General features: G+C 31.0%; 2 protein-coding genes across 3 annotated transcripts; one reads left to right on the forward strand and one right to left on the reverse strand.

Moving 5' to 3' along the window:
* Positions 1-6990: 6990 nt before the first annotated feature.
* On the reverse strand, positions 6991-13819 carry LOC107944027 (ethylene-insensitive protein 2). 2 transcript variants are annotated; one of them, XM_016877842.2, is made up of 8 exons: positions 13471-13819; positions 12207-12830; positions 11770-11856; positions 11558-11668; positions 11264-11476; positions 10524-10706; positions 7806-10430; positions 6991-7715 (listed from the first exon to the last, which is right to left on the reverse strand). In XM_016877842.2, exons 2-8 carry the CDS (start codon positions 12453-12455, stop codon positions 7329-7331), a joined length of 3855 nt encoding a protein of 1284 aa, XP_016733331.1. In that variant the 5' UTR covers positions 12456-12830; positions 13471-13819; the 3' UTR covers positions 6991-7328. The 2 variants fall into 2 exon arrangements, with proteins under 2 accessions (XP_016733331.1, XP_016733330.1); XM_016877841.2 differs by having other exon boundaries at positions 10524-10709; positions 13471-13706.
* Positions 13820-23934: 10115 nt separating this feature from the next.
* LOC121210126 (uncharacterized) lies at positions 23935-24405 on the forward strand. Its single transcript, XM_041082242.1, has one exon. It carries the CDS (start codon positions 23935-23937, stop codon positions 24403-24405), a length of 471 nt encoding a protein of 156 aa, XP_040938176.1.
* Positions 24406-26939: the final 2534 nt, after the last annotated feature.

Here is a 26939-nt window from a genome sequence, read left to right on the forward strand (position 1 = left end):
TATGGTTTAAATAGAGAAGAGATAAAGGGAAAAGGGGGCTAGTGGAGTTGGTAGGTAAGCATAAGGGCGTTGTATGTAGATGGTAGAGTAGGAAAAACAAAACAAATTAAATTAAATTAAAAATTCAAATTTATTTTAATTCGAGTTAATCGAGTTTGAATTCAGTTTGATTAGATTTAATTATTGGAAAAAAATTAACAATTTAAACTCGTTTTAACTTAAATATGAATTGATCTGAATTTCAAATGATACAAGTTTTAATATGACTCGTATTTGAAATGAATTAAGCTCGAAATTATCGAAAAAGTAACATGAAATGATATGGAACTTAAAGTTTTTCGAGTCCTCGAATTCGAATGAATCGAATCCAAAATGAGCCGCATTCAAAATGGTATAACTAGAAATGAATCAAAATTGAAACCAAGTCAAATTAGAAGTTTTTAAAACTCAAGTCGACTCAATCCAGATTCACAAGATTACAAATGACAAAACCCAAAATAATACTGAAAATCAAATCAAAATTGCAATTAACTCAAATTTGAAAAGACTTGAATTTTTAAAACTTGAATTAACTTGATCTAGATTGATCATACCCAAAACAACTTGACTTGAGATGATTTTACTAAAACTGAATCGAAATCGATATTGATTAGAAACTTTTAAAAAACGGACTCAGTCCAAATTGACCAGACTCGAAATAGTCTGACTAAAAATAAAACCAAAATTGACTCAAATTTAAAATGATTCAAAAATTTCAAAACTCGAATTTACCCAATCTTGATAGCTAGTCCAAGCCAGTCCAATTAGTAAGCCTAGTTGATATTTAATTCTGATTTAAGATTTAATGTACGATCATAAACATAAATGTAATTAACATTATCAATATTTAAATATCAAAATCATAACTTGAACAAAAATATCTATTAATTTAAAACGAATAACTCTACCCTCGAACAAATTTCAAAAATTAAAATAATACTTGCAAAAACGTAAATAAATATTAAATGAATAACAAAAAAAAAAAGAGGGTGAAAGCGATGGATTTGTGGTTGGTGAGACTTGAGGAGGAAACGTTTCCATGCATGTTTTTTTGAGTAGCAGGTTAACGTTGCATTAATTATTTTTATTATTTTTATATTTTTAATGAAAAATATATTTTTAAATTTTTTTGCCAAATATGAAAATTCATTAATGACTTTTCCATGTTTATCCCAGAAATATCTTCACTAATTCCGCCGACTAAATTTACTATCAAACTACAAATTGAAATTTTTAGGTAGATTTTTGTTTCAAGTTAGATTTCATTCCAAATAAGTATCATATATATATATGAATAATAAAATAAAGATGTATTTTTTTCAAGTTGAGTCTTAACTCAACTGACATCTGTATTGTTGCTAGTTTAGGAGAATGTGAGTTCCAGTATGTTGAAGTACATTATCCTCCTATTTAAAGATTGGGGAAAGGCTATGTGGATAATTGTAGACATTGTATCAAAAAGAGCAAATATGATAAGAATATCAAGTCATTTGTTAGTCTAGAGTTAAAAGTTAATTCAAATTTCTAAAGAGATTTTAAAGCAATTATATCCTTTTTTATGTGAGGCCAAGGCCAATGTCGACCCTCCCTTGGTTCTGCTACTATACACGTATTTACAATTTGATGTAAGTGTTTTAATTATTGAATATGATCGTTATTAGATCCAAATTGATATTTTATGCTTACATTGACAAAGAGGATGACGGGAGGACAATATTGATATTTCGAAGAGTCAATTAGAATATTTTGAAGATAAGGGACCGATTTAAAATCTGAATGAAAGTTTGGGTATGCTTGAAACAATAGCCCTATTTAATAAACTAAGATTATGTTTAGTTAGAGCTAACACCGCCTGCAAAATGACTTTTGTACTTTTCTTGGGAGAAGCTAATATTTGGATTAATACTTTTGGAATTAGTAGTACTGACTTTTAACTAATTTTTTTAAAGGTCTGAATGTAAAGTGAAAATAAAAAATAAAATATTTTTTAATAAAATATCTAATTTTTTAGATAAGAGAAAAAAAAAACAGATTTTTTTTTCGGATAAGATAAAGTTGAGTGATTTATAAAGGTCAAAATCCATTTCCGCTCCTTTTTTATTTTGATATTGAGTAAATTGGTCTATTTAAAAAATTTTAAAGCAATTTTTTTAAAAAATTTTTGGAAGTGAGCAACTATTCGATAATTAAGCATGGCGTTAATATTTTTTTGACAATTATATATAATTTTGATTGGTATAATGATAATTTTAGCCCTCAATATTTATACATTTTGTGTGAATATTGCAAGTTAAATTGCTAAACCAAAACTAAATTGATAAAATATGTAAAGTTTGAGAGTTAATTTTATTATTATACCAAATTACTCTAAATTTTTTAAAATGACCCCTTCGCTCAATATCAAAATTAAGAGGAACTAGAATATCTCTTTTTCCGTGACATTAAACTTAACTAGATATTTAAAATTTATACTTATTTTCCCTCTATATTGTTTAATTCGACGATTTCATTCATATTCACACAATTTAAAATTTGGTTTCATGTCATTCCATGATTATTGATCGAGAATTCAAGTTAAACAATCTCGGATTCATATAATTAATTATTTATTTGCATCATTTTTTTATTTTGTGTTGTACAAATAAATATTATTAATTTTTATAATAAAAAATTTAAATCGAGTTAATCAAATCAAATTTTTATTTTACATATATAAAATAATATTTATTATTGTTGAATATATATATACCTACTTTTCAGTGGGATTGGGTTGTTGAAACAGTCCTATTAGTGTTCAAAGATTAAATCTTTTAGTACGTGTATATATATATATATTAAAAGTCAAGTTGTAGAAATTGCAGTTCTTTTTTTAATTAATAAATTACTAATAATCATTAGCTTTATATTATATATATAAAAGATAGATAGATATATTCTAGGAAATTAAAAAATTTTGAAATTAAATCGAATGAGTTTTAACTTGATTGACAATAATATGTAAGAAATTATGGGTTCGAGTGCATTGAAACGTATTATCCTCTTATTTGCGTCATTAATGAAAGATTAATTAAGTTTTTTTTCTAAAATTTGTAATTAAATAATTATTTATATATAAATAACAATATCTATAATTTTAAAATTGGTTCATTTAAGTCAAATTTCTCGTAAAAAATTATATTTTATTCCATAAAATAAGGGTTGTTGGTATACTATTTTCAACAAAGCTGTTTCTTTTGAACTTATCCTCAACAAAGAAAACTGTTCAAACCTCACCAAATTTCCATTTATGTGTCCGATATAAATAGTTATTATTTTATACCTTATTACTGGAATAAAAGAATTAGGGTAAACTGTTAAAATAGTTATTTTTATTTATCTTATATTATATTTTAGTTACTTATGTTTGAAACGTTATGTTTTGGCTACTGAGCCGTTAACGGTAAGCTAATATGGTACATTAAATCATCGTTTCAAACAAAAATTTTAGGTTGAATTATACAATTGGTCCTCATATTTTTTCGTTTTGAGCAATTTTTTTCTTTTATCTTATTTTAACTTCTTTTTTTTTTCATTCTCCTCTGCTTCTTCCGCTATTTTCCTCCCTTCTCCATCTTTTTTAATGTAAATTTTCTATGTTTTCCATTGGTTAAAACTAAAGGGGGAAGAATAAAAAGAAAAAATAAATTGTTCAAAAAAATAAAAGTATAGGGATTAGTTTTAACAAACGAAAAACATAAAAAAACTACATTAAAAGAGATGGAGAAGAGAGAAAAACAAAGGGAGAAAAAGAAAAAAAAAGTTAAAAGAACATAAAAGGGAAAAAATTAAAATTTTCAAAACAAAAAAAATATAGGGACCATTGTATAATTTAATTTAAAATTTTTGTTTGAAAAGATGATTTAACGTGCCATATCAGTTTACTGTTATACTGTTAACGACTTAGTGGCTAAAATGTTACAACACATTAACATAAGTGACTAAAACGTAACACTTTAAACATAAGTGATTGAAATGTATTCTGAAGTAAACAAAAGTGACTATTTTGGTAGTTTACCCAAAAAATTATATAAATCGATTATAAAATTGTTACTTATTTTTAATTATATAAAAATTTTAAAATAATATATAATAATATTATAAACTCGTTTTGTGAAAATCTTAAATTTTATTAGAAGTGTAGCGATTCAAATTCAACTACGAATTAAAATAATAAAAAATTAAAGTTTTAAGTTATTTTAGATTGTTGGGTTCGTGTAAAACTCGTTTCATTAATTAAAATAAGATAAAAAGTAAACCTAAGGCAACAGGCTTATTCCATACACCTGGTCCTATTGTCTTCTACTAACATCAGCACTAGAATTCAAAGCATCATGAGATAAATTAGAATTGAGACACGAGAGAGGGCTATCCCACTAAGTATGATCCGCATAAGATAAGGTAATCTTAGGATGATTATGAATCGTCTTATTAGCGTCTTGACGTGTCCAACAAAAGGACAAATTATGAAACCAACTTGACAATCCATAATCAAGAAACCAAAATTCGATAAATCTATGTTAGTCTTAGTAACTGCAGTAATAACCCAAAGACAATCAGATTCAACAATGATGTTATTGATACCAATAGCCTTATAACTAATAAAGAACTTCGCGAAGTGCAAACGTCTCAGTTGAATTAGACGCCAAGCATAAACCGAAATGATTATAAAGAACATTAATAAAAAAGGTCATTTGAATAAAAACGTACAATATTTTAATAATAATAAATGGGATATAATTTAACTCGTGAAGTGAACAAAAATAGAATTTGGTATACTATTTCATATCGAAATCAAGTATTAACTAAACATTGTAAAGCAAGGGACCTACAAAACAATTAATCAATCAATTATTGTGAAGCACAAAAAAAGAGTTAGATAAATACAGGCCGCATATCCCACCAACCTTCGTGTGCGTGTATATACACCTACCAAAAAAAATTCGGATAAATTACACCACAGGTTATTTTAAAATAAAGTTGTTGTTATTTTGGTCACTCTAATTTTTTTTATTAATTTAGTCACTCTAATTAAGACAATTGTTTGAATTGGTCACTACTGCTAAAATTTCGATTAATCCACTAACGTATTGTTGATGTGGTCTTTTTAAACTTTTGACTAAAATTAGGAATCTTTCAATAATTAGTATAAAACTTTTTTTTTAGTTTATTTGCAACATAAGAACTATACGAACCAATATAAAATGTTAGCAAACTAGAATTATTTTTCATAAAAAAAACAGGCCCTCATTAACTTGATACTTTTTTTGAACATTAACCTCGTTATAGGTTATTTATCGTATCTGCTCTTTTTGATACAATGCTTAAAACTACTCATAGCTTCTCCAGCGCACTCGAATCCACGTTCTCCTGCACTGCCAACAATGCCGATATCAATCAAGCTAAAACTCAATCAACCACTAACTTGTATACTTATGAGATGTTTTTTTACCTCAGATTAATTTATATATAATTTCATTCATATAATATTTTCGACTCGTTTTCTAGGCTCAGGCCTGGCTTGGCCTGAAAAATGAGCCTAAATCCAAACCTAACTCAAATTAAAAAAAGCTAAACTCGAGTCCACCCGTATTAATTTCTTTTATATTATTTTTATATAAAAATAAATTTTTAAAAAATATAATACATCAAATATACTAAAAACATTAAAATAAATATTTCCCGATAAATTGCAACTTAGCAAGTAAATGCTTCTAAAATAGTAATATATATATGTAATATCTAAACAATAACAACAAAATAGTAATATAATAACAAAATGACAACAAAACAGTTGATTTGGGTTAGACCGGACTCGAGTCGAAAAATCCTACCTAAGGCCCAACCCATTTAGAAAATGAGTTTTTTTTTTTTGTTCAAGATCATTTTTGAGTTTATATTTTTGCCTAAACTCTCTCACTTTTCAGACGAACCTTCGAGTCTGAGTGGGTGGCCCAACCCATTATCAGGTCTAGGTGGGTATTGGGTAATAATGAGGATTGACAGTTTTTATGATGCAAATAAACAAAAAAAAAAGTGGTTTGGACTAATTATAAAGACAAAGCAAAAATGGTAAGAAACCATGCTAAATAAAAAGAGGAAAAGCTAGAATGGTAATTAATTATAAAAGACTAAACCAAAATACTATTTTTGATGGATACTTTATTCCACGAAAAGATGTTTTAATTAATCAAACTAAACAAGCAAAATATTTCAGTAAATTTGATTGTAAATCAGGATTTTGGCAAATAATGCTAATTGATGAATCTAAACCATTAACAGCCTTTAGTGCACCTAATAGTCATTATCAATGGAGAGTAATGCCATTTGGGTTATGTAATGCACCTCAAATCTTCCAAAGATGGATGGATTCTATATTTAATAAATATAAAAAATTTTGTGTAGTCTATATAGACGATATATTAATATTTTCAGAAACACTGGAAAAACATAAAAAACATTAAATATTATATCTCAAGAATTCATAAAACATGGAATTATTTTGAGTCCTAAGAAAATAGAATTAGAAAAAACAGAAATAGAATTTTTAGGTTTAAATTTATCTGCTGATGGTCTTAAACTACAAGATCATATTATAATAAAAATAAAAAGATTGTTTTCGTCATTTAACTTCAAAAAATTACCACTCAATTATTAAAAAAATTTCATTTAAATCACCAAACTATTAAAAATGTTATATGTTATTGTATGACCTTCTAAATAAAAGAAAAGTCTCAATGACTTAACATATTTTTACCCAAACAAACTTTTGAACAAGGTCAACTTATGATTTTTTTTATTCTTTTATTATACTAAGATTTGGAATTTCATCGCTATAATTTAATTTAATTTAATTTGATCCCTACTTTCATGTAATGTAGATAATTAATCCTATAAAAATATTTGTCCACATGATAAACTGAAATGAGTGTTTTTTAAAAGGGTAAATTACATCTATGCTATTTAGTAAAGGTACCAATGCTATTTAGACCAATTTCTACTTTTTTTCCCTTTCAACCCATTTTCTTTTAGTTCTTCTGCAATTACACACCCAGTTAACAACTCCATTCCTATGTATATATATAAACATACATGGAAATAACATTTTCAGGTCTAACTTTTAATACACATGAGAAAGGGGAAGAGGGGTCGGTTTTGGCAGTCTCATGAGACGTGATTTGGTGCTCGAATTGCCCCTGAAAACCGAACAGCTTGACAACTGTGTATCTCGGTGAGTAGAACTAGAACGGAAGCTATGATCCATAAGAAGCCGACAGAGGTGCTGATGTCGGGACCTTGCGTGAACTGAGGCCTTCATGTGTGCCAACTAGATTGGACAATCTGCGTTTGTAGCGTTTAAGAACAGAAGCCAAGTTCTCTTTTCCCTTCGGGAAAGCTACGTCGCCGGCAGCAGTGCCCGATCGACCTTTCCGGCAAGAAATAGCGATCTCCACATCCTTGATTATATCCAAGAGCGTGGCTGCATTTGTACACTTTCCCCGGCCAGGTTTCGCGGTTGGGGGCAACACTCCGTTTGAAACTGGAGGACTCGATCTTTGCTGGTAGTCCGCCGGGATTTGAAGGCAGAAGCAGGGTAACATTGGGGAACGAGGTTTCGAAAATGCCGGATCTATGATACCCTGTTAATGAAAATGCCATCAACATAAAGGAGAAATAAAAATGATCATACGATCATGATAATACCCCGAGAATTAAAACAACCAATATACCTGGAGACGATTAAGATCATAAGTGTATTTTCCCCACAGCTCGGGTCGGCTTTCCATCAGCGAAAGATCAAGGATCCGATGAATGCACCATACTCCAAAGCTTATTATTAAATCGGCTTTCCAAATGCAGCCCTCGCCACACTGAGGAACAGATGAAATTAAAATGTTGGCGAGACTTGCCTCGTTGCTCTTCAGTGTTGAACCGTACTTCCTTTCTGGAGATGAGTATTGAGATTCACCCGTACAAAGAGCCTGGTTCATCTGTTTAGCTTCAGCATCGTAAAGAAACCTCTCCCTTGCGGCTACACGATCGATTAAATCCTCGTCGGCTCCATCATTTTGTCTAAATAACCAGTCGGACCCGTCTAATTTCAAGAGCTTTACTATACAATGTCGGAAAGATTGAAGAAGCTTGGCCTCTAAATCCATGCCGGAAGCCGTATCCCATGACATCGAGTTCAACCCACTTCCAGGTACTTCACTACCAGCAGTTTGTTTCTTCTCAGCTACACCAAACTGTTCAAAAGGTTGTCGAGACCAAAGGGATCCACTGCCTGGACTTGAACTCAACTGTACCGGAAAAGCATCTCGATAGCCCTTTGGTTGAGAAAGCTCATCAAAGACCAATGGAACTCTGGTCCTTGACCCGGCATTTGAATACATAGTCTGACCAGCAGCCGATCCATATCCAATGGAACTGTCCCATGGAGCATTCTTCTCGGACATGTATAGATCCCGATGAGGAACAGAGAGCCCTGATATGGATGGTAAGCTATGAAACTTCTTCGTATTGACGGATGTCCCAGAATTATCATTAGTTCCAGGCGAGCCAATGTTATAATAATATCCTTCAGATTGTAACGGGCTATTTATAGAAACCGCAACATTCTGAAATCCGGGTTCTTGAGCAGGAGTTATCCTGTTTTGCAATTTTTGCTCTAATGTCAAAGCCATGGAGTTTCGATAATTTGTAGGTCCGAGGGCTCGAGAATTCGGTGCTTGTAACTCCATTTGACCATTAAAGCTATCAGAGTTTCTATCTTTCGCAATTCGATTCAGATAAGATTTCATTTGATATCCGTGTACTGTAGCTGGTTGATAATCCCATTTGTCACCGGACATTGCAGTTCGTAAACTAGAGTGCCTCCTTTCACCAGAATCAACATTACGGCTCGAATTTTGAACATAAGCATCTAATAATTGCATGTGACTTGACCACATCGGAGATGATCCTCTTGAATACCCATACGGACTTGAACCGATAAGTGTATCGGATGTTCTTCCTCCTACTGAAGGGAAATACCCACCATGTTCTTTCCCGGTAGTATCCACTTTTACGAGCTTAGAATCAATACCTAATAATACATCGAGTTTCTTTGCTTTTGCTTCTTGGGTAGGTTGGCCGTGAAGATCGTATAGTTGTCCCCAAAATTCATCAAGAATGGCAGCTAATTGACGCCTTGCAGCACGACCTAATCCAGCTAATCTAGAGAGACTTCCGGTACCACTCCCGCCATCATCGTTTTTCCCACTGAGACTCTGGAATGAAGGAGGGCCGTCCGATGTTAATGACGAGATACTTCCCGAAGGAGGTTTTGATGGCTCTTCGGGCTCCCAAGTTTCTCCAAGGTCATCGATCAGGAGATCTCCCTCTAAACTCACTGTTCTCTCCATGGGATTCATCGATTCAATCTGTGGAGTTTTAGTGCTCGGTAAATCATCATCAGCTGCCTCGTTAACTACAGTTGAAGCTGGCTCAATTATAGATACTGACTCGGTGCTATAAACAGAGGGACTAGGCTGTATAATATTAGAAGAATTCTCGTTAACAGTACTCAAACGTATTTCCTGGTCAGACTCCATGATTGTTTCGGGCAAATCGAGATCATAATCCGAAGAAGATAAATCCAAACTACTCTCGGTAGACTTTTCGGGTATTGATGATCTTTCCCCAATATGAGCAGGTTCATCTCCATGATATCTAGTTTCACTTAAACCATTTTCTTCTCTCTCTATAGCTGCCTCGGGAACAGTTCTATTCAAGTCCCATTTCCATGTTTGAACTTTGTACAAGGAACTAGCGGATTTTAAAGGAGTAGCTGCTAACCAAAGCATCAAAGAAAACGATGCACCAGCAGTTACGAGAAGAACAACGAACGGAACAGACTTGCTAATATCAGCATTCGATCTCAAATTACTGGCCCAATCACTATCCCCAAAAATCATTTCTACCAGGAATATTATCTTTATCCCGAGCATCCCCATGAATGTAGTCAGTGCCAGAAACTCAACAACTGGAGATATCTTATAGACACCCATGATCGGTCTCGACGAAGCAATCCGAAAGAGAGGGATCACTGATGACGGAAGTAAAAGAGCTATCATAACCTGAGTGAAGATAAGCAACTGATATATCCCTTCGACTCCGGAAGTCCAAACACAATAAAGAGCTGGAACAGATGCAATATTTCTGATTGTTGCACGATGAAGCCAACCTGGTATTTCAAGCCCGAGGAAATCGTGCAAAACAACTTGCCCTCCTAGATTCCAGGTTGATGCAGTAATTTGATTCGATAAGAACATAACCAGCATAAAGATTATGGACAGCACTCCATTCCTAAACACCTGTTTCAATCATTTTTAACATCAAGAAATATATAGAAACAACTCAAAAAATGTCAGCATAACCAATAGCTTATCAGAAAAAAAGAGAAAAACCTGTTCGAGTAGTGACATAGCATCTTGAAAAGTGAGCAAGACGAGGCCGGCACTGTGGAAGACAGTTGCGGCCGAGTTCATCAGCAAGTAATTTATGAGAAAAAGGCCACTGAAGACGCATACAATGGCAAAGAAATGGTTGTGGCATAAGATACCCTTGGAAATATTTGACGGTCCTTGATACTGCTGCGTAACATGAGAAGAAAAGTTCAGAAAATTGACAATGATTGAGTCAAAAATTGTAAACTCTAGAAAACCACACTATATTTGCGTGCGGGGAGAAGCCAGAAATTTTTTCTGGGGGGACAAGATTGAGTTACATATTTTTATGAGAGCTAAATGCAATTTCACCATTGTATTGGCATATATCTTTGTAGTTTTAAGGACTAAAATAAAAAATTTATCATTTTTGCGGGACCAAACTATAATTTTACCATTCATTTATTTAAAATTTTATAAAACTTCAAGCTCTAGAAGCACAATTTTTCATTTTAGGAGAGGCCAGGGCCCCTGCTTGCCTTCCCTCCCTTCGCCCCTATACATAACACCTTTGATTCGGAATGTGCAGACTCTGAAAAGGCTTTTTAAACCCAAGTTTTGTCGGGAAAAAGAAAATCGAATTCTTTAGAGAAAGGAAATTTCCGAATGATATAGGATTCCTGATACTGAAGCCCAAAATAAGATACGTATAAACACAAATCACAGACATACGCATATATAAGCAGTCCAATGAGAGATACCTGAACAATAGAAGAATGTAGATAAAAATTGTGGGGCATGATGCTTGCTCCAAGGAGACTCATCAATGCAAATGCACTCTCGCCACTCAACTTAGTTAGCATCCCAGCCATGGTAAGAGAAATTTCGGGTTGACTGATGAGCACTCCGGAAACATAAGAAAGCAATACAAAACCAGCTGCATACATGCATAGTAAACTTGCCCTGCAATGATACTAATTATCGGAAACCGATTAGATTGTTGTTGATGATGTTGCAAAAGAGGTTGTGCAATAAAAGAAGCAGGTTGGCTTTACCAAGAGAGAGGCAAAAACCGGGAATAAAACAGCATCGAGAGCAGCTAAAAAAACACTTGTTGACAAATCAATCCCGAAGAGAAGATTTATCCCGTGTGCAACACCCAAAACCTGGTGAAATAAAAACGGTAGTTCGAGAATAAAAATAAATATCACTCGATACGGTAGCCTTAGGTCATAATAAATTGCAAAAGGCACTTGGAAATTATTACCATAGTAAGGTCTAATACGATCATGGAAAGCTCCGCTTGAACTCCTAAGAAAATTCGAGTCGTTTTCTCGTACTCATCACAGCAAATCTATTATCCAAAGAAGGAAAAAAAATAAAATCATAATAAGAATCACAAAAAGGCATGAAAGTCCAGGGGCAAAACTAGGAATTATGTGATGGAGGCCGAGATAAAACTTAAAAACTTTGGGAGGGCCAAAGCTAAAAATTTTGTATTAAAATGACTAAAACTGTACTGTGTAACTTTGAAAGGGGCTAAAATTACTTCTTCTTCTTTTTTTCTATTTAAAACAAGCTAAAAAGGATTAAATTGAACTTTTTACGTTTAGAAGGTACTAAAATAGCAATTAATCCATTCAGCCAAAGCATGAGAAAGTAACATTGCAATAAGCATAAACCATAAAAACAAACGAACTGTACCTGAGCAAGATCTTTTCCAGTGACTATACTGATTCTAGCCGATAGGTATTGACACAAAATAGCAGCGAAATTGAAAAGAAGCATCGGGATTACCAAATCAAAACCAAAACGGGCACCTCCTTCGATAGTTACAACCCACTTCCCAGGGTCGATGTACCCGATCGCTATTAGAAGAACAGGTAAAACAGCAGGAAGCAACCGATGAACACCACCTGGTTGGAGGTTCACATTCCCTGCCTCGGCTTCCATGCTGCTAAATTACAAATAACACTTCGGAATAGCAAAAAAGAACCGTAAACACTTCCACGAACTACACAATTACATGGTTGTTCATGAAAACTAAACCTCAAGACGATATGCACATCTAGCCCATTTTCTCGAAGCTTAACTAGCAAACGAATGTATATGCAACAGCACGACTAGAAGGGATCTAAATGCACTTTACATTCCAGCACTAGCTGCAATTATGATATCCCGATTTAATGCTTGAAATCCAATTCATTAACGCGCTACTGTCAAGACCTTAGGCAAGAAATTGATTATACGACAACTTGAACCAGCATAAATGAAAGATACTCAGAGTAGTAATCAAGACAATAACAACGAACCGTCCTTCAAATGCACCTGGAAAATTAAAAACCGGATCCAAATCAATCAAACCGGATAAACACAAGCAAAAAATCAAATTATAGTTCTAAAATCAACATCTAAAGATTAATTACAACCAAATTATAGTCTAAAAATGGCAAAAAAGGGATTCGAACCAGAGGCAAAATTCATTAAAGTTCACATACAGTGAACCTCATAAGCTTCTATACTACAAACTAGTTTTATTTCACCAAAACAAAAACAGTGTGAATTAAATTCAACCAAGCAAAGCATTCAAAGCACCATGACCATTTTTTTTTCAGATTTTAAACTCAGTTTCACCATTAATGCTAATCAATAGTAATTGAATCAGTACATAAAAAAAAACCCAAAAATAAACAAGCTCAGATCTTCAATAAACCCCCCAAAAAGAATCCCAAAATTGAACTAAACCCTCAAGAACTAAAATCAAAAGAGAATTCAAGTTTTATGGATCTGATTCAACTCAATAAAATACAGTAAAATAAAATAAAATTGAAAGTGGATGATATACATAAAAGGAAGAAAGCCCAGAAAGCTAAAAAAGAACAACATAACAATTAGAAGCTACAAAGCTAAAAAAAAAGAAGCCAAAATTAGGGATTGTAAAGAAAACTTTTCTTTTAATTTATTTTACCTTTGTGGTGAAGTTCATGAAAGGTTGTTTTCTTAAAGCTTTATTTGCTATCCTTTTCTCTGGCAATCTCTGTCAAAAGTATGGGGGTTTTAACAGAGTAGATCTTGAAGAAGATGCTTTCTTCTTCTTTTTTATGACACCATTTTCTTTATTTTTTTTCCACACAGACAGAGAGAGAGAAAAAGAAAGAAAAAAACAAAGGGAGTTAAATACATAGAGAGATGGATATATATACTGGGATTGCATGATATATATTTCAAAGGTGTGGGCTCCTTTTCAAGCCATGTTGAAGAAAAGCGTTTTCTTTTTTACCATTAACCAAACAGAAGAAAAGAACAAAAAAAAAAAAAAGATAGAAACTTGAAAGGTCTAAAAGACAGTTAACGTTTTCCCCTACTTTTCTTTTTCTCTCCTTTTTTTTTCATGTCTAAAAACATATATGTGGGTTAATTCCACTAGTGATCTCTAAGCTTTCATTCAGATTTTAAATTGGTCCTTAAAATTAGGTCTTTTTGTCATCCTAATTGCGGTAAAAAGACCTTTTCAGTACTTCTCAATTTCAAATTAGAACAAATTAGTCCTTCTGGAAAAATTCAGAACAATTTAATCCCTATCAACTAAAGACAATTATTTATTCATTACACTAATATCTTCTGAAAGTATTTAGCATTCAATGTTTACGTATTTTGTCATTTTGGCCTTAATTGTAAATAATTCAACAAATTTAGCCTCAATAATTACAAAGTCACACTAATGTGTCGAGATAAATTTGTTAAATTAAGACCAAATTGACAGAATGTTTAAACTATGAGGGCTAGATTTACTATTATATCAATCAAATTCATGTGCAATTGATGGAAAATATTAACGTCATGAGTAATTGTTATTTCGTGCTCACTTTCAAAATTGGCAATGATTAAACAGCTTTAATTTTTTTTAAATGAACCAATTTGCTCGATTCAAAAATAGGAGGGACTGTAAAGATCTTTTCAACCCTAATTGTCAATTTAAACGTGAAATGATAGTTTGGATCTTACATGGAGTATGCTTAAAGCATGTATATCAAGTTGCGAAACACTTGTATATTTAATCATGAATATTTTCAATCTTACGTGTTAACAAAAATAAATCTGTTAATAAAACGTGGGGCGACTTTTATTTTAACTTTCAGGTCTAAAATGTCTATGCAATATGTACTAGAATTTTTCAAGGGTCATTATACGCTCAAACGTGAAGGCCTATCTAGAATTTTGAAGGGTTTAGACAAAAATATTAACCTAAAAAATGGGCTTATATAAAAAATTGTACTCGTTTAAAAATGAGTTAGATTTTGGCTGAAACATATGGTCCGATTTGACTTGGTCCTTTTTCTAAGTTTGTAACATATTTATTATATTATATAATTTATAACACATAAACGGATACTGTTAATAAATTTTGGGATGTTTATTTTATTTTAGCATTCGAATTAGTGTTATATAAATCAGACCAATGGATCAAGAACCAATCAGCTGGATTGGTGAATCAAGAACCGATCGAGTGGACTAGCCTAAACATAAGGGTTGAATTGGCCTCCAAGCAAAATGCTTAGAACTAGTAAAAAATCAAATACTAAAATAAAAAATCGATAGTTGAACTGATGTTATAAAATGTTTAATTTATTTTTTAAAATATTATGAATTATTTAATTATTATAGGATTGACACCCAAATCATTTAAACCGGGAATTGATGGTTTGATAAGTTAGATCGCTGGTCTAGTTATTAAAACATTGCTTTAGATCCAATATGTCTACGTAGCATGTATACATATGCATGTTTACAATTTAGTATACATGTTTCACGATAAATTTGAGTTAGACATTTAACACACAAGCTAATAGCTAAACTAATTAAAGGACTTGATTGGTATAATATTAATACTTTAATAATTAAATTAAAATATTCAAAATTCTAAGGACTAATTTAAAATATAGTTCATAGCTTAAGTAAATATCTCAATTTAAAAGTCTTATTTTCAATGATTTTTTATCCAAATATGAAAAACCCAAATATTTATAAAAGATTCGAAAACATTAATGTATTTTCATTTAATCAACTTGAAATTGACAAAAGAAAATTATTTATCATTTTTTATCGAAAATGTTTTATTACGTAATATTTGGAAAATAAAAACAATAATTATGTTATAATTCATTACATTTGCAATTATTGAGCTGTAAAATGTACAATTTTTTTTTAGAGTATAAAATGTACAATAATTGAGGCCAAAACTTTCACCATCTTAATTTAATAAAAATCAAATGCTGAAATTTAAAAATAACAAAACGAAGTTGGTCCGTACTAAATTGTGAATTTTATAAAGGATGTGAAGTTTTTGGAAATAATATATTTCATTGACTTAATATATAGATTAGCCTCTTATTTTGACAATTTTCTCGAATTAATCCCTAAATTTTTTGAATCACTTTGGTCCCTAAAATTGATATTTGTTATACATAGGATGTTCGAAAATAGATTTTGGGTTATAAAATTTTACATTAGGGTATATTTCAAGAATTTTAAATTAGGACTATTAAGTTAGATTTTAGGATTTTTATTATTTTTTATTAAGTTATATTTTCATTTTTATTTATTTAAGATTAGGTCATAAATGAGAATTTTAGAATCATATATAAATTTAGTTAGATTGTAATATTTTTATTTAATATTTTCAGGTTAGCTTAGAGTCACAATTAGTTTTTTTTAGTTAATAAATCCTAATTATCAAACTACTTAAGATTGTGTTTGGACAAACGTCGTAGGGGTGTAAAATCTTCCTTACACATAATCACATTCCTGGACCCGAAATTTAGTGACGAGACCAAGTCTTGATTTTTAAGATTTTTCTTAGGTTTAGTCTTAGAAACTTAAACGATATGTGGCTAACCGACCTATCTTCAATTGGTTAGTTTTAGGATTTTGCCTCGTGTCTAGCACCGCTTAGATCCTTATATCCTACGAGAATTTTATTTTTAGGAATTATGTTTCCTATTTGTCAGTTTTGAAATTTTAAAACTAATTGATAACATCGTTAATAGATTTTTGTTAAAATTAAATATAATTTAGCATTTTAATATTTAAAAGTCCTTATTTAAAAATTAAAATCTAATTGATAACATATATTTTCAAAATTAACAAAAAAAAAACTAGTTAAAAGTGTTATCAAAGGGACTTAATTTTTTTAAATCAGATAAGTAAATAGACTAAATTCTCGAAATTAAAAATAAAAAGGACTAAATTTTAAACATCATAATAATATGAGGTAAAATTAGAACTTTCTATTTTTGGTTGTTTCTTACTAAACACAAAATTCTTTTTCGTCTTTAAAAAATTAAAAAGACAAATTAGCTGAGGAATTATTAAATTATTACGTTGACTTTTAGTAGATAAAAACAATCTTTATTTTGTGATAACAGTAAAAACACGTTTAAATGAAAAATATCCAAAATTAATTAATTAATTAATTAAACCTCCAATTATATCTGATTTTTTACATAATATTTAGAATTATCTATAGTCTATTCTCGAGCCTTAAATAGGAAGATAATACGCTTCAGTGTACTCGAATTCACGTTCTCCTGTATTGATAACAATGTGCATATCAATTGAGTTAAGACTCAATCGGCATATTTAGATTTAAATTTAGGTTTTCAACGTTATTCAACTATGTTTTTTATTTTAAATTTATTTAAATGTCATTTTCATGTTTTTACTTTTAATGCTAGTTGATAAAAATTAAATTATTTTTTATGTGCAAGATGGTTTTTTTACTTTTAATGCTAGTTGATAAAAATTAAATTATTTTTTATGTGCAAGATGGTACGACAATCTTTTTCACATGTGATATTCTTTATATATTAATTTTAACTTTAAAATGCTTTCACATGGAAGTTGAAATAAATATGGTTAAATTTTGCTATTAGCCTTTTTATTTTTACAAAAATTGAGATTTAGTCCCTATATTTTAAATGTTAAAAACCCAATCCTCTTACCTTTTCAATTTAAAAATTGGAGTCTAATCATTATCGTTTTCGGGAGTTTCTGTCAAAATATGTTAATTTAATATATTTATTTTCTGTCAATCATATGTAATGTCATATGAGGGTAACCTAATTAATATGCCAACTTGACAAAATTTGACCAATTTATTTTAACAAACTTATGATTAGACTGAGAATTATAAATTAGAAGAGTGGGAGGACTTAATCTTTAACCTTTTAAATATATCTATTCTTCTGAATTTTGAAATTTAGTCCCTCTATTTTTATTTGAAAGTTAGAGTTCGATTGATGTCTTTGATAATGGATAATTTTCTTAAAGTTGAATACGTAACATTTCAAAATTTAGAAATCTAATTTATAAATCAAAAACAGTCTAATTGATAACATGTGTTTAGATTTAATAGAAGTAAATTAAAAATATTATCAATTGGACCTAAATTTTTAAATAAAATAAGTAGAAAAACTAAAATTTAAAAGTCCAAAAGTATAAGGACTTGAAGTGAAATTTAACTATTTTTATGTAATAATTTCACATGGACCCAAGAAAAAAGGAGGGAAGGAGAGACCACCTTTCCTTGTAGACATTTTTACAAATATTTTATAAGTTGGGTCTATCAAATAATTTAAATATATTTCATAATTATATATATATAAAAAAATTCACATTATTAAATAATAATTTGGGCCAACTCAAGCTTACAAAAAACACTTTATCCAAAACTTGATCTCAAACTTATTTCAAGGACTAAAATAATTTACAATTTATAGGAGGATTGAAAGATTAATTTTTTATTTTTGTAGGGCCAAGGCTTTTGTCCCCCCTTAAATTCGTCTCTCCTATCATTTAAATCAACCTTAGAAAATTCAAAATTCAAAAAGCATGAGAACTAAAGTTGACCAAATTAAAACACATGGATTAAATCACAACTTAGACATAATATAGGGGCTAAAAACAAAATTTGATCTCATTTTTTGCGTACTAAATCCGAATAGATTGGGAGTACACGTATCTCAAATTTTTGTTTTGGTTCATTGTATTAATAAGCTTTTGTCTATTGGGTTCATTGTATCTTTAATTGTCAAATTTAAATAATTTAAGCATAATTAAATTCATTAAATTTTTTTGCCCAATCATGTACTTAATTTTTAATTATCCCATTATAACATGTGATCATGTCTTTAATTTTTTTTTGGCTAAATTTGCCATTGGTACTTAAAAATTCATTTGCTTTGCTTTTTTTTTTTTAATTTAAGATTTCAATCAATTAATCTCGAGAGAGAAAAAAGAAAAAAGAAAAATTAGATTTCTTTAAGTTAATTTTTTTATAAAAAAAATAGACTTTAACTATTTATGGGATTACTTTAGTTGTTAGTCGAAATAAAATATTTTGAAAATAGACTTTAACTATAAAAAAATTATTAATTTAGTTTGCTAATAAGTAGACGAAAATTATTTTTTAGGTATAATAATTTATTTGGTCTTCGAACTTTATAAATTAAATTAATTTTTTTTTGCATTTTTTAGCTCCTTAAATTTTTTTTTGGTCAAATCACCTTAAAATAGATGATAAAGTTAATGTTTTTTAACTTTGATAACGATGTGGATTTCCATGTGGATTCGTTAACATTTAAGTAATTTTTAAAATTAAAAAAGTATAAAAACTATAAAAAATATTTTTAATATTTTTTAAAATTTAAAAATAAAATAAATATTAACATGTCATCCACGTGTCAGTCTACATATATTTTACGTCAGCAAAGTTAACAAACATTAACTTTTCCATCCATTTTGGGTTATTTAACAAAAAAAATATAAATTTAATGGTTAAAAAAGAAAAAAAAATAAAATGAATGGCCAAAAAAGTTATTATGCTTTTTTAATATAATTTAAATATGTGAGTTCAAATTTTCATTCTAATAATAAATCGAATAGATTGAGTTTATCTATTATTAAAAATATTGTTTTAGAAAAAAATCTATTTTTAAAAATATTAAATATGACATAAATGGATATTTTTTTAGATTTGTGAATTAGACTGATTAGATAAATTTTGTTAGAGTAAATTTGAGTTGAAATTGTTCTAAGTTTGAATCAGTTAAGCTTGAGATTTAAGTTTTTCGTATCGTGTCAAATATTTAATTTCACTCGAGGAACAAGCCAGAAGAGGCTTTGGCTTCCAAAATTTTATGAAATTTTCATTTAGCCCTTAAAAATTTTTAAAAATTCTAATTAAGCTCTCAAAAAGCTTTCAAAGTTTTAATTAAACCTTCTAAAATTTTTGGAAATTCTTATCAATCCTCTCAAATTTTTTTGAAAAATTAAACCTCCAAAATTTTAGATATTTTAATTAAACCCTCAAATATTTAAAAATTTTAATTAGACTTCTTAAAACTTAATGGCATATTCCACCACCGAGGATTCGAATAATTTCGAGTTACTTATTCAGTTAGTTTTGGATTTGCGTTGTTTCGAGTTTATGGCCAAGTTAAATACAAACTCAAATTTAATAAATTTAGATTATTAAATTTATATAATCAAATTAGATTAAACCAATTAAATGAATCAAAATTTTGGCTCATCAAAGTTTCATGCTTTTAACAAAAAACCCCATCCTCCTCCCCTTCTTCTGGCTCCAAGTTCATTCGTTAGAAATGCCGTTATTTTTGGTTTATTCTTATGTTTCTTAAGGACTGACTGGTTCACATATAAAATGTATATGTATGTAAGTAGGTATGAATAGAATAATGTATGTAGGTAGGTATGCACGCATGCATGCATGTATGAGTGTGTATGCATAAATGAAACTTCAGATCAGAAATGCTTGTCATTGGGTAGTTTAATTAAGTCATGTACTTGAATTAAAGCAATATGGGCTTCATTGCATAAGCGTTGAGAAAAAGTTTTATCATCAAATGTATGTATGTATGTATGTATGTATGCATGCATGCATGCAACTTCATAGAGGGCATGGTGAATTCTGAACCTCCGCTTCCTCGCAAAGAAATTTCTCGGGTTTTTTTACAAATATGGTATAAAAAAAATTATTATATACGAAAATAAGTTGTCAGATAGATTATTTACGAAAATGAGTTACTTTTTTTAGTCGCGCCTACCCGACAGGCGCGACATATTATTTTATTAATAATTTTTTTTCTAATATTTTATTATTATTATTATATTTTAAAAAAAATTCGGGTTAAAAATGGGTTGCCCGTGACCCGTAGGCGCCACATGTGGCGCCTGATGCAGGGGCGCCACACCCTGCAAACTTCATTGACCGTGCAGTGAAGCAATGAAGAATGTGTAGCAGTGAAGAAAGAAAGAAGAAAAAAATTTAGTAATTTTTTATAATTATTTTAAAATTAGATTGTTAGTAATTTAGAATTATTTGATAAATTTTTGTGTTTGTAATTATTTTAAAATTAATTTATTAATAATTTAAGATTATATATTCTAAATTATTTTGTTTAGTTTAATAATGTTAAATTTATTTTGTTAAATATTTTGCTATAAATAATTTGTAACTGTAAAGAAAATAATTTAGAATTTTTTAGAAGTCAAGAGATTAGAAAATTGAAAGTAAAAGAGATTGAGAATAAAAATTAGAAAAGATGGACGAAATTGAATGGAAAAAGATGATATTGGTGAAAGTAGTATTAGAGTTTGAGGGCAATAAAATTTGTAAATGTTGGTGCAATAAAATTAATTTCTAAAATGGTAATTTTTAGTAGTGTATTATTGTATTATGATTTTTTTGATAATGTATTTTAAAAAAATATTTTTATAGCTATTTTATTAGTAATTTATGATTAGTTTATATAGTGGTTTTATTGGTTTTTTACCTATTTGGTATAAAAAATTTATTATATACAAAAATAGGTTTTAATAAAATACGGGTTGAGCCTCCTGAAAAGACACCACAAGCCTCCTGAAAAGGCATCACATGTTGCGCCTACCTGACAAGCTCAACATGTCGCGCCTATCAGGTAGGGGCAACATGTGGTGCCTCCTCGTTAGGCGCAACCCATTTCCCCTATATATACCCCCTCCTCGGGAAAGCATGAGCAAAAAAACTAGTAAAAAAAATTAGTAGAAGTAAAAAGAGACAAAGAAGAAGGGAAGAAAGGAAAAGAAGAAGAAAAACAAGGTATTTTAATTTATTTATTTTTAAATAGAATGTAGAAATTTGTTAGAACTTTTATTATTTAATGTTATTTTGTTAGATAAATAATTTTGTTTGTTAGGTTTTGAATGAAAAATTTTGCATCAAAAATTTTGAAAATTGTAAGAATTTTGAACTTTTTTTAACAAATCTAGTATTGAAGATGGAGAATAAATTTTTCGTATGCGTTTATTTAAATAGAGAAATTTTGACAACAAGCGTCGGATGTATATTTGAATGCCGCAAACAAGTTGCAATGAGATTTAATAGAAATATCTCGTTTGATGATATGAAGGAAAAAATTAGTGAAAAATTTATAGACGTTGTGGGAGAAGGGTCTCGAAAATTTTCTACAAGTTTCCAGTTTCGATGGATCCCATAAAATTCACCAAAATAGAACTTGTAGACGATGAAGATATGGAGACAATGGTCGCTCTTTACTGCCATAGCAACCAAAATGCACCGATACACTTATTTGCTGAGTTAGCTATTGTGGAGTCAACAGAAGATCCAACTCCATTAGGTGAAGAAGATGGACCTCAAGAGCCGTGTATGGTGGTTCCGATTGGTAGTTAATCAACTACACATGGGATCGACATTGATCTTAATGCTACACCCGAGACTGATGTGGGTGGTGATGATGTATACCGAAATAGTGATCTTTCTGATTATGAAGTCGATATTGATAGTGATCCCGACGTGGATGATGTCCCAGATGATATTGACGATGAAGGCGTGAACGAGGATGGAAACATTAATGCGTCTTTAGTCAGGAACCAGATCCGTCGTATTGTGATACACAATAATCCTGAGGTACACATGTCTCGGATAGACCCCGATGCGGCGCATGCAGCTGAGTTCCCAGAGTACCCTGAGATACTATCTGCTCACCAGATGGCCATATATTCTGATCCTGAGGAGTTGTTCGTGGGCCAGAGATTCGAAAGTAAGGAAGAGTGCGTATTTGCCATTAAATGGTATAGTATGAATATATCAATAGACTACAAAGTCGCCGAGTCTAAATCGACATTATATATTGGAGAGTGTTGGAAGCCGACAGAAGGCTGCAATTGGCGGATACGAGCTGCATTTATCCAGAAGTCTCAGATGTGGGAGATACGAAAATTTGTTGGGCCTCACACATGTACTTCAACATGAATGACAGAAGATCATTGAAAACTTGATTCGAAAACTATCTGTACATGCATCATGCCAATGGTTGAAGACATGCCGACCATTAAAGTTTCGGTATTAATTACCGAAATGCAGGCACGATTCCAGTATCGAGTATCATGCCGAAAGGCATGGATAGCTAAACAGATGGCAATGAAGCAATTGTACAGAAATTTTGATGCATCGTACAATGAGTTGCAGGGATGGATTGCGGCAATGAGGGAGTACGTACCGGGGACTGTCATTGAGTTACAGACACGACCTTATTATGGCCCGGATGAGCAACAACAACCGAGTAAAAGAATTTTCCAACGGATGTTTTGGACATTTGATCCATGTGTGCGTGTATACCCCCACTGTAAGCCATTTATGCAAGTGGATGGGACATGGCTATACAGTACATATACACAAATCTTACTTATTGCGATTGCTCAAGACGGGAACAAGAACGTGCTACCGATTGCGTTTGCCATCGTAGATAAAGAAAACATGGAGTCGTGGGAATTCTTTCTTACAAATCTGCGGAGGTATGTAATTAGTAATGATAAAATTTGCATCATATCCATAGAGAGAAAGGATTAATTGCCGCCATTAGGTGTTCTGGTGTGCCATAGAGATCCGTTTACTGCATACGGTACATTGCGGCTAACTTTCATTGAGATTATAAGAATGCAGATTGGAAGAGACAAGTTGTGAAAATGGGTAAAGAACAACCTTATCATTTCAATATATAACATACATTTTTTTGTGGCGAGACTGTAACTTAACTTATATCATCTTAATACATACATAGCTTACGAGCTAGAACCACACATTTTTCGGCAGAGGATGACTCGGCTTGAGAGTGACATGGAAGGTCAGACGAACACATCTTTCCGACAATGGTTGGGTAGCATGGAGCCATGGCAATGGGCTCAAAGTTTTGACGAGGGCTTTTGCTACGGTTAAATGACGACAAACTTGGTGAAGGGGATTAACGCTGTGTTGTTGAAAATGTGACATCTTCTGATTTCATCTGTCTTCTCAGCTACATTCTATAGGTTGACTACCTTGATACCAAGAATGGGTCAGCAACAAGTCAACTAGATGGAGGCAGGACACGTGTTTGTCGAACTTGTCAGGGATGCAATTGTTGCAAACCGTCGGATGGCAAGGTCAATGAACGTAGAAGTATATTCACGATGTAGTGAAACGTTTCGCATTACAGAGACCATCGGTCGTCGACCCAGTATTCCACCTAGGTCATACGGGGTTGATCTTCGAAATAGACGGTGCGACTGTAGGAGGTTCCAAACACTTCATTATCCTTATGCACATGTTGTGGCAGCTTGTGCTAAGGTCTCGCTCAATGTAGATCAATTTATCGATGAGGTGTACACACTTGAACGCACGTTGCGTGTATGGGAGAATGAGTTTCCCGTGCTTCCTAACCTATCTACTTGGGAGGTTCCTCAGACAACCTTTGAGCTTATCCCAGACAAAGGCTTGCGTAGGAACCCGAGAGGTCGTCCGCAATCATCAAGAATCCGTAACGAAATGGACATTAGAGAGATGTAATGAACTGAAAGTTACAGTATCGGAAATTGAGTCTTAAGTACTGTTTCTGTGAAATTAATTCATGAATATTTATTAGAAATATTTATGAATTATAGTTGAATGGTTATTTAGTGTTTAATTAAGTGAAGTAGCTTGAATTTAGTTTAAAGGACTAAATTGCATACGGTATAAAAGTTTAATTATAGATTAAAGATTAGTAAAGGGACTAATCTAGTAATTAGATCCTAAGTGCCATGTGTGTGAATGTATGATATAACATGTGTAATAGTTGGTAAAGATATTAAATGTGTTAAAGTAGTTTTTCTTATAGATTAAGTTATTTTATTAGAATAATATTATATTATTAATATTATTATATTGAATATAGATTTATGAGTAAGTTAAAAAAGAAAGAAAGAAAGAAAGAAAGATAGAAAGAGTTACAGAGAGCAAACGTGAGAAAGAAAGAAAGAAAGAAAGAGAAAAGGGAAATTTGAGGATTAAGGCCCTAAAGCTTGATTGGTAAGATGTTTTAGCTTATTTTCTTATAATTTTTATGTTTATGGATGCCTAATTCAAAGTTCTACATGTATGAGGTTAAAATGAAGAAAAATAGAAAATTTTTAGATATTGATTTAGTTGAATAAATTGAGGTTTTATGGGTTAAATTGATAGAAATTGAAGTTAGAAGTGAAAATTGAGTGATTTATTAAAAGAATTCTAAGTTAGGTTTAAATAGGGATTAAGTTGAATAGAGTTCAAAATTTATATTTTATAATGAATTTTATAAGTTAGAAATTGTTAATGAGTTGATTAAAAGAGAATATGAAGCTTAAGTTAAAGAAAAAAGATTAGTAATGGAAAAAGGACGAAATTTGAATTTTTGCAAAAGTTTGATAGAAAGTGAAAATGTGTTTTATGAATTAGTATATTGATGATTTTTAATTGTATGATTGTTAGTAGCAAACGTAGCACCGGATACGTCATCAAATAAGGGAAAAGAGAAAGTGAACGAAGATATCAATTAAATTCGATAAATAGTGGTTTGTATTTCTATAAACCGAGTTTAATCGTTATTGTTATATTTGATATTTATATTGTATGAAAATGTGAATGAGGTAAGTATTTTTACCATATTGAAATGAATGTGATTTTGAATACCCTATTAACAGTGTCGGGCTAGTCAGATATAGTTGACATGTCATAGGAATTGGAAGTATTGGGATATTCCGACATTGAGTCGATGAGACACTATGTGTCGACTACTGTTAAAGTTCCGGATTTGTTCCGATGAAGTACTTTGTGTACTATAATGTTAAAGTTCCGGATTTGTTCAGATGAAGCACTATGTGCTTATCCCAGAGTGTGGGTTGGATCCGTGTATCCGTTAGTGTCCGAGTTATGTTAATAAGGGTAAATAAAGTAAAGATTATTAAAGTACTGATTGATATTGAATAATAGCAATAATGTGTTTGAATTACCATGTTTTAAAGTTGATTAAGCTATTGTTTATAGAAATACCACTGAGAGTATTCTCAGCGTACGGTTTGTTTCCGTGCGCAGGCTAGGTACGAAAGTATAAGGACTCAGCATAGAAGCCGATCCCCGAACTCAAATTGGTGAAGTTTCTATCTTTTTGGAAAATGGCATTGTACCTAGGATATCTTTTGGTCATTTTGAAAGTATCTAAGTTGTTAAGTGATATTTTGGTATGTTTTGTAAATGTTACCAAAACCTTAAGTATGGTATGTTTTGATATGTTAGTGAAGAGTAATAAGAGGAAGTGTTGGTAAATATTGTAGAGAGAAGAAATGAAGAAGTTATAAACTTAGTTATCAACATTTTATACTAAAACAGATTTGGACAGTAACAGCAGTCCAAATTTGAAAATATACCAAAAATAGTATAAAGTGAATTAGATGATGAATAAAATATGTAATTGAAGCTTAATGAATCTATTTTTATGTGGAAGAAACAAAATAGGTAAAAGAGTTGTATTTTATGAGATATTTATGTTTTGGTGAAACAGGGTTAGAGTAATTTCTGGATTCCCTGTTTTGACTTTAGAAATTCACCATAAATTGTGTATTAAGAATTAGAACTCAAAATTTATATGTATGGATTCCTTATTGAGTATATTTTTAATTGAAACAAATGGCATAGTTATTGGATTTCTGTACAGGAAGAAATTTGATTCGTAGTTCTCGAGCTGCTACTTTTACCTTCTTCCTTGGGAAGGGTCTGACGCGCATTAGAATGCGAGTTCGGATGCTTGTATAGGTGATTTCCCTTAAATTTTTTTCGTGAGATTAGATGGGGTGGGCTATGGCTTTGGTCTGGATGGATGCGAGTGCCTAAAAGGTGTGGTGCGATCGGCTCATAGGTGGGCTTAAAAGCGCCTTAAATTAGTTCTTTTCCTCTTTCTTTTTCACAAGCATGAGTAGGACTCTAGTCTTGGGAAAGTCACCCGACTAAGCAAAGAAGGAGGACCCAGTTTCGGAGGAATTGACCGAGGTTAGGGGAGACTTTTTCTAATAAACTGTACTAATTGGCCT

The sequence above is a fragment of the Gossypium hirsutum genome, chromosome A11 (assembly GCF_007990345.1).
Source record: "Gossypium hirsutum isolate 1008001.06 chromosome A11, Gossypium_hirsutum_v2.1, whole genome shotgun sequence".
Classification (NCBI taxonomy): domain Eukaryota; kingdom Viridiplantae; phylum Streptophyta; class Magnoliopsida; order Malvales; family Malvaceae; genus Gossypium; species Gossypium hirsutum.